This window comes from Erithacus rubecula (genome assembly GCF_903797595.1).
Source record: "Erithacus rubecula genome assembly, chromosome: 6".
Classification (NCBI taxonomy): domain Eukaryota; kingdom Metazoa; phylum Chordata; class Aves; order Passeriformes; family Muscicapidae; genus Erithacus; species Erithacus rubecula.
Window position 1 is genome coordinate 5,926,404 of NC_136688.1, and position 16,060 is coordinate 5,942,463.

Here is a 16,060-nt window from a genome sequence, read left to right on the forward strand (position 1 = left end):
TCTGGAAAGTGAATTCAGGGTCTTAAATTCCTTTAGAAAACATGTCCTAGTGAAGATTGTTAGGAATGTGTGACACTCTGCTTGCCCTAACTACAATATGTAGTTGCAAAAATGGCAGCTGGGAAAAGGGCAGTACCAGTCATGGAATGGTGGACTCAATACTGGGGAGAAAAGCTTGGATGGGAATAAAGTGAGGTAGCTCATTTTGGGGAAAGAAATCAAGTGCATGATTCCTGAGGCAACATCAGAGAATTTAACAGTTTGATTTAAAATTTTGAATATTTTAGTCTTGAGGATCAGTGATATTTGTCTTTGCATTTGTTCCATTTCTTAAAAAAGGATCTCTTCACACTCAGGTGTCATGGAATGATGGGGAGTCTGTTTTTGTTCATAAATAGGGAATTTACTTTAAGTGTCTGCTTAAATCAAATGTAGATAGTCACAGGTACATCAGTATTGCAGAACTGAGGGTTTCTCAGTGCTGCCAGGCTTACAGTGTTCCTTGCCAAGAAAAAAAAAAAAAAAAAAAAAAGAAAATTCCCTCAAGTGTTCATTATAAGATGCAAGTCAAATTTCTGGAAATGATCCCGTGACTTTGGCACATAATTGCTCTTTTGTATTTCTCCCTTCTACAAATAACTTGAGCATTGTGCAGATATTTAACTATTGCCATCTCTGTTTAAAATGATAAGAGTTGTCATGACAAAATTATGACTATTTGTTATTTAGTTGAATTTTCAATTACCAAATATATCCTACTGTGTGGATTCTAGGTGCTGGGGATGTAAATTATTGAGACTTTGTGAAATGCAAAAGGGAGAAAATGAAGAGGAGATGGGACTATGTTAAATATAGTAATCATAAAAGCTTGTGTGACAGGAAATTGTAAATTGACAGTCATTAGGGAATGCATTCATTCATTTTTGCTTTTGTGTGCATTTTTCTGCATTTCAGGGGTCATGCTTAACTTGATTCTATGAATATAATTCTTTCAGACAAATGGATATTCAGGTGAGAGAGAGGTAATTGGATATATTCAGGTGTTTGCATCTAGAAGGTAAATCAGTAGGAAGTCTTTAAACATGAAGGGCATTTGTAGGGAAAATAGAATTATTTTGAAGCTACCTTCTGGATTTCACAAAGGGTACTTTCAGAGGGAACATACTTTTGAAAAGCAATGGTGGTTTGTAAAGGAAAACCTTTTAACTAAAGATAATTACCTTTTTTTTTTTTTTTTTTTTTTTACTTGTAGGAGAGTTCAGCATGTTTTGGAAGGAGAAGTTTAGATTTGTTATGCAGCACCAGTGTTGCCTTCTCAATGTCATGTTCCCATCTGTCTTGCTCAGCAGTGTCACTGTCTGGGCTGATGCCTGTGTGCAGTCTCCAGTCAGATCCTGCTGCACAGGGAGACAGTGAGCCTCCAAACTATTCTTGTACAATGTCATGCTCCATATCTTCCTCAAAGGAACTGGGGATACAATCTGAACTTGTTTATATTCTTTCCAGTGGCCAGGAAAATGAATAATTCCTTTTTCCGTATTTGGAATTCCTTCAACAATAGATTTACCATTATTTAATATTTCTTATTTTATCAGCTATATTTATCTTCTGGTGCTCTTAGAATTCTGCCTGACACAGGTCCCATGGAAATTTAGGGAAACCTCTCAGTCTATTGCAAGGAAAATAGGCTCCAAAAATTTTACTTTGTCTAAAATTTGCCATCACTTTCCCCACAGCATAAACTGCCCTGTACAAAAAGTGTAAAAGATATTTCCTTTAATATCAGCACTTACAAAAAGGTAAATCACAGTCTGTTGGTGACAATATAGTTTTCTGCTCTGCTCAAGATTTATTTGGCATTGTATTAGTATATATATATTAATTCTGTCCTGGAAAGTGCTTAGGTTGGAAATGGGTGATGTCTTGCAGATGGTGTGCCAAATTTTAGTACTTATCTTGTGACTCTTGCTGCCCTTCCTTCTGTCTAGCTCTCCTGACTTCTGTAGGTTGTGTGGTTCAACAGAAAACACTGCAGATCAGGAATGAGTGTGTGCTCTATATTTAGTCATGCCATCAGTAGTACCATTGTGCAAGTTGCTTATCTTTCTTTACTGCACCAGGGATTGTCCTTCCTCTACTTGTCAATAACAGAAATCTTTAAATTCAAGAGGCTGCCATGAATTCTTCCTGACAACTAGATAGCTACTCAATAAAGGTGCTCTTTAGTACCTATCAGTTGATGACGATTTTTTATGTCCATCTGTTTCTAAAAATCTTAACATTTTGAACCAGCATTTATTTTCATAGAAATATAGACTACAATGGTTCTTTTGAGATCATCTTTTAATAGCACCTGACCTGAGACAAAATAAGTAATACTTAGAATTTCCCTGACAGAAATTTTGTCTGAGCCAGCCTTTAGAATTTTTTGATAAAGGAATACCATGATATTCCTACTTATGGCTGCTTTACTGCTCATTACATTTGGGAAAATTTCTAGGTATCATCCATCTTCAAATTTATCTTGGCATAAATCAAGCTGTTTTCTATTCATACCAACATAAATGAACAAGGAATAAAATTGATTGGTATGTATTAAATCTCATCAATTATATTTTAGTTTCAAAGTAATACAATAGTGATTTTTTGTTATCTTGTTTGCTTTCCCTACCCACTAATGTAATGTTTGTTCTTGAACTTGAGTCTTTTTAATTTGTCCTCTTCATGTTTTAAACAATCTTAAGACTGGGAAAAAAAATCTTTATGCATGTTCAATCTATTTCATTAAGTGTTTCTTCATCCTACAGCTTGACAGTGGTTCTAACTGTGCATGGCCATTTTTTTTTCCAAATTGAAGGGTTCTGTTCTCCTGAACTGGCTTTTCCCCATGCTGTCTGAGAATCCAACAGCTGAAGTTGTTTTCCCCAATTAGAATAAATATACCATAGTGATTCCTTAGTGCAGTTCTTCCATAATCTGAAAAAGTATTGCACTTTTGGAGTAATGGTGTTGGAAATTTTCCAGGAGTGTGGATTTGCCTAATGTCTCCAAGATCTATTCCTTATTTCCCCTATTGTCTGATCAATACATTCTTCTACCTCTAAGAATCAATGAACTAATTTCTGGTGTCTTAAGCTAGATGGGAACCACAGTGCACAATCCTGAAGAACAATGTGGTCGCACAACCTGTATTTCAGTATAATCAGACAATGAACTGCTCTGAAATTGTTTTGCAAATTAATCCGTCTCACCATGAAACCTTTCATGATTTTAATTCTCAGCTGTTCCAAGCAGAGCTGGAAAATCATCCTAAAAGGCATAATACATGTTTTGCAGCTAAAGGGCATAATACATGATTTGAATTATGGTTTATAAGCTTTCTTAACCAGGATTTAATAATTCAGATTCATTACTCTTCAAATGCTCTGTCTCTGTCTGGCCTCACACCTTTTATAAGTTGTGCTTATCCTTTATGAAATATACAGGTCATGATGAAAAAGGCATAACTAGCAGGCTGTTCTATGCATTGTACCTCATTTAAGCTTCCTGAAATAGCAGCAGCTTTTGACCTCTAAGATCATCAAATTCAGTTGTATTGAATTCTCCAAAAAATAGGAAATAGATCATTAGAGTACACACCATGCTGAAATCCAGCTGTGATTCTGTAACCTTCTAGACACTGGATCTAATTGTGACTGAAGGAAATGATACCTCTATTTTTTTTTTTTTTTAATTTTTTTTTTTGTGATTCTCATATAGTTTCTTCTGCATTATTTTCAGATTCCTACTTCATGTTTTGTTGAAAAGTTATAGCATATGAAGGGTTGAAAAAGTGCAGGGAAACATGCAGACCTGAATGATGCAAGGAGTGGGGGTGTGTGTAATAGAAGTGGAAAAAAGAAGAAATGGGAGTATTTGGATATTGCCACTGCCAGGGTAAAGCTGTAAGGGCAAGGGCTGAAGAGAAAGGGGTGAGGTAGAAAGGATTTCTATATTCAGCGAGTTTATTCTGGAAATTGCAAGGGCATGTCGTGGTAGGAAAAGAGTAATATTTTTATACTGAAAGAGTACAGGTTTAGAATATATATTAGGATTAAATTCTTTACTGTGAGGGTGGTGAGTCACTGGTGGCTGCCCAGAGAAGCTGTGGATGCCCCACCCCTGGAAATGCTCAAGGGCAGCCTGGATGGGGCTCTGAGCAGCCTGGGGTAGAGGAAAGTGTCCCTGTGCCCCAGGGCTGGGGGACTGAAAGGAGCTGATCTTCAAGGTCCCTTCCAACCCAAACCATTCTGCGATTCTCTGTTTCAATCAAAGTACAGATACAGATTTTTGGTGTACTTTAAAATGTATCACTGCTCTCCCAATTTAATGAAGTCATCCAAAAAAGTGTTCCCAGAGGATGCAGACAGAACAAGTAATATTAGTGACACATTCCTATAAAGCTGTCAAATGTGGGTTCAAACTTGCAGTGTTCAGGAACCTCATGATGGCTCCTTGAATTACCCAGTTATCAACAAAGGGAGCTTCAAATATCCTAGCTTTTATTAGACCCTTGTTTTAGAGCATATTTCACTTCCTTTAGCTGAGTTCCTGATATTGTGGCCCTAAAGTCTTAATTTTACCCCAAATAGCTTCTTCCAGTCAGTGCCTCTGAAGTACAATGAATTATATGTAATAGAAAAGTGGCTGATATCAGCCAGGGAGGATTGAACCAGAGCCTGGGAAAAAAAAAAAAAAAAAAAAAAAAAAAAGAACAAAAAAACCCAGAAGAATCTGGTAATCTTATTAATGAATGATGCCTGGAGGCATTCTTCCTCCAGGGCACTAAATCACAAACCTACCTCCTGGCAAGGTCAACACAAGTCAGCTTCTGAACTTTTATGAATCTAAACTAAGTTTTCATCTTGATCTTAATTTTGGAATAGAGCTCTGCAAGATACTGTAAAAAAATATATGATTTTTCAGTAATGCATTTCTGTGTAATTTGCAGGTGTATGTGATAAAGTGCTAATGTCTTGGGCATCATGATGCATCAACTCAAGATTTGGTCTTATGACAATGGTGACAAATTGAGTTTCTAACTTGATACAATGAAAGTATTTTTACCACAAGGGGAGCACATGGAAAGAAAGGCTGTTGAATTTCTGTCCTTGTAGTATTTTCACATCCTCACCTGGACAAAGGCCTGGGCTACCTGCTCTGAAATCACTGCTGACACTGCAGGAGGCTGCACTAGTGACCCCAGTCTATTTCATTGCAAGAACAGAAGAAAATCAATGAAATGGGATCTGGGTTCAAAACAAACAAAAGAAGCTGATACTTCATACACAGCTCAGGTAAGATGAGCATTAGGAGCACTTGGCTACTGCTGGATGAGAGAAGTTATGTGGGCTCTGGACAGGTTCACAGAAAAGATCCATTAAGAGTTAGATATGGAAACACCATCTTGAGCAGGAGCTTTCTGAGCTCACAGCTTCTGCAGGCAAGCCCTGGATGTAGGTGCTAGAGCTAAGGGAAGAAGCTGGGGAGTTGCCTGTGACTGTCTGGCTCCTGAGCTCCTGTTGGGACATGAGACTGAATATCAGGCTAAACAGACATTTAGTTTGACCCAATACAGATGTTTTTAGGACCCGAAATCCAAACCACAGTAATGTTTATTCAATGAAGTTCCTATTCATTTGAGGTGGATAAGCACATTTTGTCCTGGTGGTCAAGTGGCCAAAGCCTGGTGGAGTTACAAGCTCAATGCAACGAGTTCATATAGCTGATGGAGCCTGGAAGATTTGCTTAGAGCATCATGGCAAATGAGTGACTCCAGAGCAAGAGCTGGTCTTCATCTCCTCTGCACAGACCTAAACATGCAAAGACACTAAGTAACTTGTATTTGATTGACTAGGAATTGCATTAGAACTGACCTTACTGCAAGTTCTGTGATAACTCACACCAATCAGAATGACTCAGAATTGCAAGAATTTCTGTGGTGGGTTGACACTGGCTGGACATGAGGTGCCCACCAAAGTGATTCCCCCTCCTCAAATAGTCAGAGGAGAGAAAATAAAATGAAAGGCTCGTGGGATGAGGTAAGGGCAGGGAGAGATCCCTCACCAGTTAGGGGCAAAAGAGATTCAACTTGGAGAAATTTAGTTTATTACTTATTAAATCAGAATAGTACATTGAGAAATAAAATCTTAAAAACACCGTCTCCTACCCCTCATTATTCCAATTTTACTTCTGATTCTCTACCTCCTCCCTCTCAGTAGCACAGAGGGATGGGGGCTGTGGTCAGTTCATCACACTCCTCCTCAGGTGGAGCCCTCCTCACACTGCTCCAGCCTGGGGTCCCTCCCCTGGTACAGCTCTCCATCAGCTTTCCCATTTAATTCCCTTCCCATGGGTTGCTCCAGTGCTGGTCTCTTCCAGGGGGTGTGGTCCTTCCTCCAGTGTGGGTCCAGCTCCTGGCAGCTTCTGACAGAAACCACTCCTGCAGCCTCCCCTCTTCCAAAATTTTGCCATGGAAACACAATAAGGTTTGAAAAAATAATAATAATAATAATAAAAAAAGGCAGCACGGAAGTTTTAGTATGACAAGTTTTAATCAGAATTCACCATACAAGATACTCTACTCTCTCCTGCTTTATAACTGTGGATTGTTGGAAGATTGAGAATATCAATTTGTCTGCTATGTGTTCCACAGTAATGACCATTCTCGGTTGTTAGATGACACTAGTATAGAATGTATACATAGTATATATATAGTATCTTCTCCGACAGTGCTCACAAAGGAAAATTTACACAAAGCTATCCTGATGCACCAGACCTGCAATGTTGTCGGAAACTGGCGTGAAATAGACCAAACCCCTCTCCCTTCTGACTGATGCTGCTTTTCTTGCCTCCTGCTTTCTTCCGATGATTTATTTTGGTTATTTAGAAGAAAAAGCAAACGTTATCATTTTCCCTGTGCTGCAGCACTCTTACACTCTCCTACTGCATGCTGGCGCTCTCCCTCTCCCCCACAGCCGTGTCCTCAGTTGGTCTCTTCTGATTTCCCTTACTAACCTGTCCCCAGCCCGACCCACCTACCCTTTGCAGCTTGTCTTTCCCGCTTAACACTCTCCTTCTACGCCAAGCTTGCAAATGCCCCATTTCCTGCCTTTTTGATCCTTCTCTTTTTATCAGAACAGCAAGAACCCCCAGCTGCCACCGCTGCCCTCATTGAAAGAGGCATTTCTGCACCCCTTGGCTCTGTCGATCCTCTGCTGCTGCAGCTACCGCGACGGCCGAGCCAAGGCACTGCCTCGGGCTCGCCTGGCACCCATCCTCGCTCTGTTAGCTGGCGCTAGGCTGAGGGCAAGGAAACCACGGGCTCTGCTCTTCGGCAGGACCACTCCTCGCTTGTCCCATCGGCTAAACAACGTTCTTAGTGATCGAGAACCTAACTCCAGCTGGGGCTCCGCACTGCGCCAGTGAGGGTCATGGTGTGAGCGGGAGCCAGCCCGGCCTCAGGGAGACGCACCGAGCGGGCTCCCCCGTGACCCTGCTGCCTTTTCTAGGTCACGGATGATCACAGGGGCCGGCACCATGCCGGTGACAGCCCTGCTTTGTCGGCCGGCTGCTCCTGCCGCCTGTCCGCGATGTTTTAACCCCGGTGCCCCGAGGTTCAAAGTCCCCGCGGCCTGTCTGTCCGTCTGTCCCTCTTGGGGAGCGCGTCGCCGGGGCACGGCGGCAGCCAGGTGCGCTCACACCTGTACATCCCCGGGCTCAGGGAGCGGCACACAACGCCGCTCCCTCGCCGGGATGTGCGGCGAGTGGCCGCCGGGGTGGCCGCCGGGGGCCGCTGCGCCTGGCCGGGCCCGGCAGGCCCCGCGGGCCGGGGGGCGGGCGCGGGGCAGCGGCGGACAAAGCCGGGCGGCAGCGAGCAGCGCGGGCCGCCGCTCCCGCCGCCGCTCCCGCGGCCTCCTGAGGGGCGGGAGGTGCCGCCCCCCGGCCGCGCCGCGGTGGCGCTGCCGAGCTGAGCTGAGCCGAGCCGGGCGCTGGGCGCCGAGCGCCGGCCGCCCGCCCGCACCCCCGCCCCGGCCGGCTGCGCGCACGGCGAACATGGCGGCGGCGGTGGGGCGGGACACTCTACCTGAGCACTGGTCCTACGGCGTCTGCAGGGACGGGCGCGTCTTCTTCATCGAGTAAGGGGGCGCCGCGGGAGGGCGGCGGCGGGCGGGAGCGGGGCCGCGCCGCCCTCCGCCGCCCTTGCTAACAGGTGCATGTTTTCCGCTTCTCCCCCGCAGCGACCTGACCCGCAGCACCACTTGGCTGCATCCGCGCACCGGCGAGCCCGTCAACTCCGGCCACATGATCCGCTCAGGTGCGTGCCCGCGGCCCCTCCGCGCCCCCCGCCCCGCCGCCGGCCGGCTCCGCGGGCCAAGTTCTCACCCTCCTTCCCGCTCTCTCTCTCTCTGTTTCCCCGTCCCCCGTGCCTTGCAGACCTGCCCCGCGGATGGGAGGAGGGGTTCTCGGAGGAGGGCGCCAGCTACTTCATCGAGTGAGTACCGGCTCGCACGGCGCCCAGGCCGGGGGGCGCTGGCGGCGCGGCCCCGGCTCAGCCCGGCCGCCCCCGCACCGGCCCCGCACGTCCGCCGGCTCCATCCGTGACCCGCGCCCGCCGAGCGGCACCGGGCGCGCCGCGCCAGCGGGGAAAGTTGGCTCCGGGCGCGGCGGGATGCGGGATCCCCGAGCCGCGCTCTGGCGGCGGTCAGCAACAGGTTTCCTTGGAGGCGGCACTTCAGTTTTCCCCGCTTGTTTGCGGTTTTTTGGCGTGTGTTTGTTTGTGAGCCGGCTGCTGCCTCCCGCCCCGCTATTCGCAGCGAGGTTTGCGGCAGGTGGAGCGTTGCCTTGCGAGCGCCGGCCGAGGTGAAAGGTGGATGGTGGTTTTGTTGTTTTAAATGGCTCGTGGCTGTGGACGCGGCCCCGGGAAGTTTTGCAAGTGAAAGGTTTCCAGTGTCTCTTCCCGGAGACGGGGCTGAGCGGATGAAGTTGCCTTGCCAAGGCTGTCGGAATCTTTCATGTGGCGTTTCTTGTTCGGAGAGCAGTTACAAGCAGGGAGGGATGTGCTGCTTATTGAGATACTCAATGAGATGCAAGCGTGTAGAGGTAAAGAAGGATAACTAAGAGACCTTCTTTCAAACATTGCCGATAAAAGGCTTTTAAAAAGAAAAAGACACATGCAAAAGTAGGGATTTAATCAAATGAGTAAAACTCTGCTACATCTTGGGTATAGAATCACGTGTCACACGTGAGTCTGGGTTTTCCTTTGGAAAACTTAATGGAACCATCAGAAAAAGACTGGAGGATGTTCAGTCTATCTTATTGCTTCAGTGCAGGACTGGGATGGCTAGCCCAGGTTGTTAAGTACAGCCCCAATAACTGCTAACAGCAGTGTCACAGTTGTCCAGGATTGAAATTCTTGCAGATCGTACCCAAAATCTTTGAGTAACTTGAGGTTTTAGTAAATATCAAACTTCCAAACCATACAAATGCCTCTCCTGAAGGATGCTTGTTAAATAAAACTCCAGATGATGCTAAAATGTCCTTTTTTCACCTACAGAGGAGGAAAAAGGCATTCAATCTTCATTTGTCTGAGCCAGAGAATTCCTTACAGTGCTGGGCTGGGCAGTTAGTTTAGCCCTTGACTCTTGAAAAGATGTAGTGGCAAAGCACTGGAGAGCAGCTCAATAACACTTAGAGCTGCCACCCCCTATCTATGGCTGGTGCAATGAAAGGAAGGAATAAAAGTTCTGCTGGTTGCACAGACCAGAGATGGAACTCTAAAATGTCCAGCCTGCAAATGTACTATGAACAGATCCTTAACATGGGTGCATAAACTTCCAGGTGTAGGAATTCATCTATTTGTTTTTCTGTCCTTTCCAGGAACTTACTATGCAATTTTAGAACAGCTTAAATTCCTCTTCCCAAGTGCTCTATTTGGAAGATCGTCTCTTGTCTTGTTTGTCAGGCAGTTACAAAACTTATAATATCTGATCCATTGAATTAGAGTTATGTGCAGTGCATTTTCATACCTTGTGCTAATAGTGTTCTTCACCTTGGTCTGGAACTGCTGCAGGAAATGAAATAAGGAATGGAGTATGTGTTTTAATGAGCAACTTAATAAACTCAATCATCTGTAGCCAAGCAAAGTTTTGTGAGGAGACACAGCAGTGTTCTAACATAAATCTGTTCAGTTGAACTGCTTCAGACCAAAGATTCTCCTGATACTGAATACAATATTTAACTCTTCAGTAGTGATGCTCCCCCCAGCACTGCTCTAACCTCTCTAATTTCAGCTCAGAGGCTTCCTGAGCCTAGTGGAATTCCTCATTGTTTCTTTCACGAGTATTCTGAGCTCTTCTTGTGCTCATGTAAGCGTCAGCATCCTTAGATGATGATTTCCATACCTCACTGCTCTGTTCATTCCTCCTGTGCTGCTTCCACGTGATGAGTTCTCAGCTTACAGAAAAGGTTACTGGTCCCTAAACGCATGATTTCACATGTTGTACTATTTAATTCCATTCTCTGGCATTCCAGCTCTCAAAACCCATGAACTCTCCTGGATAACTACCCAGTCCTCTTTGTACTGGTGACAGTTCCAGTCTGGTGTACTCTACAGAAATTTCACAAGCACATTGTTACTCCTTGGATACTAATTTATTGAAGAGTGTCAGGAGGAATGTTTCAAGTAACCCCTCCCCCTTGTGATAATTTCCACAATTAATACAGCCTATTGTAGTTTTAACACGTTGGCTACTTAATGGATTTTGTAAGTCCTATCTCTAATGAAATTAAAAGTATTAGTAAGTATTATTGCTGTTTCAAATAACTTCAATCAAACATTTTATTTAAATATATACAAGCTAACTCCACTTACATAACTGATTTCTGGTACAGAGATTATGAAAATACTAGATAAAACATTGGATGTGAGTTGTCTTTGGTGTAAAAAACTTATTCCATTTACTTCCATGTCTCTATTGCTTCTTTCAATACTGTGGACAAACTTGAAACATCATATAGGAAAACAAAGGTTTGAAACATCATCAAGTAAAGCAAAGGTTTATAACATGATCAAGCTTCATACCAGGTAAACTTTTCTCCCCTTTCCACCTGATAGGAGTTTGAAAATTTCCAAAACTCCACTTCATTAGATAGAAGCTTTCCAAATTAACGTCTGTGGTTTAGAATGATTTTTGCTGTTCTGTTTGGGCAGCTGTCCTGTAGTTGAAGAGGTGCTGTATTCCCTTTGGTTATTTACTTGAGATGCTTGTCTGAAATCACATTCCCTCTTAGCCTTGTTTTGCTCAACTAAGCAAGCCAAGTTCTTTGTTCAGCCCTTTAAAAAGGGCTTTCCATCTGTTTGATTATCCTGTAGTTCTTCTCTTCACCTCTTGCAATATGAAGTCATCTTTGTTGCATGTGAGTGAACAGAGTCCTCTGCTGGAGTGAGCTTTTGTGAGGCTCTCAAACAACAAAAATGCTTTCTTAGCCTCTAAAATTTCTCAGTTTTCTGCATTTTAGTTTGTTTGCCTATTTAGGGAAGATGCCCACAGGGACAGCACATGTGAATGCTGCCATTTGACTGATACATGCAGATCTTTCTTTACTGCTTTAAATTTTAAGAACCATAATTTATATTAGGAAGCTACATTCCAGTTCTTCCCATTTATGCACATCCATATCTCTGCGAACGATTTTCTCTTTTCCAAATCTTCCTCAGGTTTTCTTGATAGCAGTGAACCCTGCTAAAGCACTGCTGCTTCTTTTCCTAAAATCACTGAATAAGATATTTAATAAGTGATGTATAAACTGATTGTTCTGGATCTCCATGTAGTAGTCTGAAAGTATCATGGCTGTCACATTTTTTGAGTGCTGAATGCAGCTTACACCGTACTTTTCCATCTCTTTTTTTGTTTGTTTATTGATGTTTTTCAAATCCTTATGTTTGTGGGGCAAGTGCTTTATGGGAAAGTTACTGCAGAAAGGTTGTTGATGAGCATATGTGGAGCTGAATGAAGACTGGGCAGCACTGGCTCTGGTTTGTTTTTCTGGTGGTTGGATTGCTGATGTGAAACGTTAATTGTGACTGGCAAAGTCTGTGGGGAAGGAGATGGGACATGCAGAGAAGGTAGTGATGGTGGTAAAGCAGTGCATGAATGCATTGCAGTGCTGGTTTTTCTTTCCATTTGCTCCTCTTTTTCTGATCATCCAAAAGACTTGGGTAAGTTGGAAAGCTTGGAAAGTGTGGAATGCTTTTTTATTACCTTCTTATAACTTTCAGAGATTGAGGTGGCTATTGGTGTGAAAGGATCTGTTATACCTAGCTGGATATCTAACTGGCTTGTAATTAAATATATTTTAAAAAGTGTTCTCCTGCTACAGAGGTTCTTTTTGAAAGCTTCAGTGGTGTTGCACATCTGAAAGGTAATCATGCATTCAAATTGTAACCTAGAATTAGGAACAAAAAAGTAGCAATCAGCACTCAAATATCGAAACCTTTAATTTGTTTCTGAAGTCAGTTTCTAGTTCAGCTTGGCCTCTTCTTTGGGTTACAAAGTGAATGTACAAGAAACAAACCCAAGAAATTGGCATAGCAATAGTCAGTAACTGTTTGCAACTGTTACTCTTTAATTCTTGTATTTAGCCTGTGCTGTGTGTAGGAAATATGCATGGTATGTGTTTCAAGTGTTTGGAAATAGCAAAAGAGCAAAGCACACTAAACAGAAGTCTGCCTTTTTAACTTTGATTCTGCTGTGCCAAGCGTGTATATTCAAGTACAGTGTCACTGAAAACCATACAGGAGCTCACATTCACCCACAGTGGGCTACAGATGATAGCCACTTAATGATTATTTAATCATGGAAGCCCAAAGGGGAAGAGGCTGTCTGGATTATTGAGTTCAGTCCTTTTGATTATCTGAGAAGATTATAAAACAATCTCATTAATAAATTTAATCAACATGTTTCTTCTGCCCTGCAGAAATTCCTGTGTTCCCCACTCCTAGTAGAATGTTGAAAACAGTGTCTTTCTTTTTTTTTGTGGCTGTTTAGGTGGGCTAAAACAGTGTTAAATGTATGTGTTCCTTGACCTGCTCTAAGCAAATTATTATTTCTTGCTCTGTTCTCCATGGTGGTTATTGCTGTAGAAGTAAAAGACACTGGAGCACTTAATTACTGTAAGGAAATAGTGATGACCTTCACAATGGGGTCTTCTGTGTAGATGATGTCCTTTGTGGTTCTTGACCCTGTGCTTAAATACAAGGTAATGTATAAGTAAGTAGAGGAACTGACATGAAACCCACCTGTGAGGCTGGATTCACTTCACTGTGTCTCTGCTGTGCATGGCCAGTCCCAGTCAGGGAGAGTTCCTGGCGTGGAATAAAGATTGGGAAGCTGGAACCACGTCAGAACTTCACCAAAAGTGGTGTGTTTGCAGCATTACTAGAAAATGTGAGGATGGTTCTCATTCAGGCTGAAATGAATGGGTTTTGTGTGCTACAGTGTCGTGGGGAAACTTTCAGGGAAAGAAACCTGGAGTGGTTCCTCAGCAAGTAGAAGACCTAGTTTGGATAAGCTTGAGAGCACCACGTGCAGCTGTGTGGATTCTGGCCACCAGGAGTTGCCTTGAGGGGGACTAGACTTCACTGAGGCCATTTGTACGGGTGGAAAAGCGCGTGTGGAGCCGAGAAGTGGAAGAAGAACGCCAGAAGTGTTTGCTGTGTGGAGAGGCGAGGGTCGGGATGCTGCTGTCCCGTGCCGCAGCTCTGCGGGAGCGATCCGCGGTCTTGGGCGGCCTCTACTGGCTCCTGGCAGCAGCAGGAAAGTTGGTTATTCCTCTTCTTTTCAGTTTTCCTGGAAGAAAGCGTTCCCTCTGGGCTATGGGAAAGCAGAACTATATACAGTAAAAGTGAATCTCACTGCTTGTACGAGATTCTCTCTTTCTTGTCCTTTGTTCTCTGGCTGTGTAATGTGTTTTGTTGTCCTGGATTGTGAGCAGAATTGAGCTGGGAGCATTGGATCTGCTGGTTGGATACAGTAGCTGTGTTTCATTCCAGCCGAGGAAACAATTAAGTGTCCTTTTTGATGACAGTTGAAATGGGAGATCACTCATTAACGAGTGCAGTAAATGCTGATGGATTTGTGCTCGGGCAGGGATGGATGACAATTGCAGAGAGCAAAGGAAGTGCTTTGTAGTTCAGCTCCCAGAAAGTTGGAAAAGGCTGTGTTGTTCATGGTGCCTGAATTTCGGGGTGCCCTCTGGAACAAGCTTGGAACTGTGTGTAAGGCAAATGCCGTGGATGGTTTGGTTCAGCAAGGTATGTGAATGAAGAGAGATGCTGTGTGCATTCCTTAGGGGAGGGAGGAGCACTGAAGGGAAGGTGCTGGAGTTTGTTTTTAAAGCAAGCCTGCCCACAAAGTACTTAGCTTGGCTCATTAATCTGTGTTTGCCTTTATTCCAAGATACACACATGTTGGAAAACTGAATTTTGACTACATGAAGAACCAGCAAGGATAACACACATTTAGAGTGAGATGCTTTTTTAAGTGTTGAACGTTTCTGGAAATCAAAGTTTTCTGGGAAATGGAACAACATTCTTTTGTTCTGGTTGGGGTTATGTGGCTTCCTTGTTGGAGCTCAGACACAAAGGCATGAACTTGTTATTCAAAGCTGCCAGCCTCCACGTTTTACTACACATTCCAGCTTTTTGAATATTTATGTGTAAGAAAAACTTCATTCAGCCTCTTTCCTAAAGCAGTGCCCACTTCTGCATTCCTTGGATCTGTGCAGGTGAATGTATGTGCCTTTTTAAAGGTGGTGTATATGTCAGTGAGGCTTTCAATATTTCTGAAAGTCTGTTTAAAGATTAAGAATAAATACAGTCATACAGCTGCACTGGGCAGGTATTGCTGTGGTCTTAAAAGTAGTTTTCATAACCTTGAATTCCTTTTCTGGCTGCTTTTACAACTGTGCAATATGCTTGTCACATGAGATAAGGAAAGATAATTTATTCAACACTTTAAATTTTATTAATTACCCATTATCTGCCAGAAAAGAGAGAATCTCAAATATTTGGGACAGCAGAATCTTGATATTAATGCTACATGTTTTATTGTAAAAGGTTACTTCTTCAGTCTATTAGAAGTAAACTTTAGCAGCTGGACCCAGTGAAAAGGATTACTTATCTGCAGGGAAATCCTGCAAGATGCTGTTGTATTTTATAAGTGGAGGAAACAGGAAGGTACCTTTTTCCAGGCAGCTCTGGCAATCCTCAACAATCTTAGCAAATGCTTCAGAGAAAAGAGAGGTATATGCTGTGAAATACATATGTTCTATACCCTGCATTTTTCCATCATTCCACTTGCTGCAGATGAATTATACTAAAATGAGTTTTAACCTCACTACTGATCCAAGTTTGCTATCATCTCAAATATTTACATTTCTTTGGTACAGATTAAGTGTACTGCTTAAGTATTGTAGTGCTGGATCTCTGCAAAGATCAGCTTGAATAAATTTGGTGTCACATTTATTTAATATCACATCCAATTCTAGCCAGTATGACTGTAGACTCTGATTTGCTGCTAAATCTAATCTGTTTCGTCTTTGCCTCCTAGATGTGCTTTTTAAACTTTTTTTAAATTTTTAATAGCCTTGGTTTGGATAACGGTAAGAGATGGGGCATTTTATTTATAGCTTAATTGTCTTTTCCTACAGCATTATTAGACTGTTTTACAAGGTCTGCTCTATGTCCTTAGAAGCAGAGTTTTTAATTTAAAAGTAGATTTGTAATTAAAGATGTTAAAATCCAAGAAGAATTTGGTTAAGTGCCCAACCCTTCTCTTTCTGATTGTCTGCCATGGAGCAGTTGGCAGGAATGTCACTGGCTTGTCTAGACAGGTACAAAATCTTGTTACCAATACATAGTAGGTATGTGCTTTTCTGCCTGAAGTTTTGTGTTTAAACCCTTGTTTTCCTTATTGCTTATCTGTATCTTTAAAGGTTTTATCTTTAGTTTAATGAAAAG

General features: G+C 43.0%; 1 protein-coding gene across 7 annotated transcripts in view; it reads left to right on the forward strand.

Moving 5' to 3' along the window:
- Positions 1 to 7,838: 7,838 nt before the first annotated feature.
- PLEKHA7 (pleckstrin homology domain containing A7) overlaps positions 7,839 to 16,060 on the forward strand; it is a 142,512-nt gene continuing 134,290 nt past the window's right edge. For 2 of the 7 annotated variants that reach the window (XM_079307909.1, XM_079307907.1), the window contains exons 1-3: positions 7,840 to 8,177; positions 8,280 to 8,356; positions 8,476 to 8,533. In XM_079307909.1, coding sequence (XP_079164035.1) covers positions 8,095 to 8,177; positions 8,280 to 8,356; positions 8,476 to 8,533 — 218 coding nt within the window. In that variant the 5' untranslated portion in view covers positions 7,840 to 8,094. Of the gene's footprint in view, positions 8,178 to 8,279; positions 8,357 to 8,475; positions 8,534 to 16,060 lie in introns of those variants that run through there. The other 5 variants (XM_079307902.1, XM_079307910.1, XM_079307906.1 and 2 more) reach the window with 4 other exon arrangements.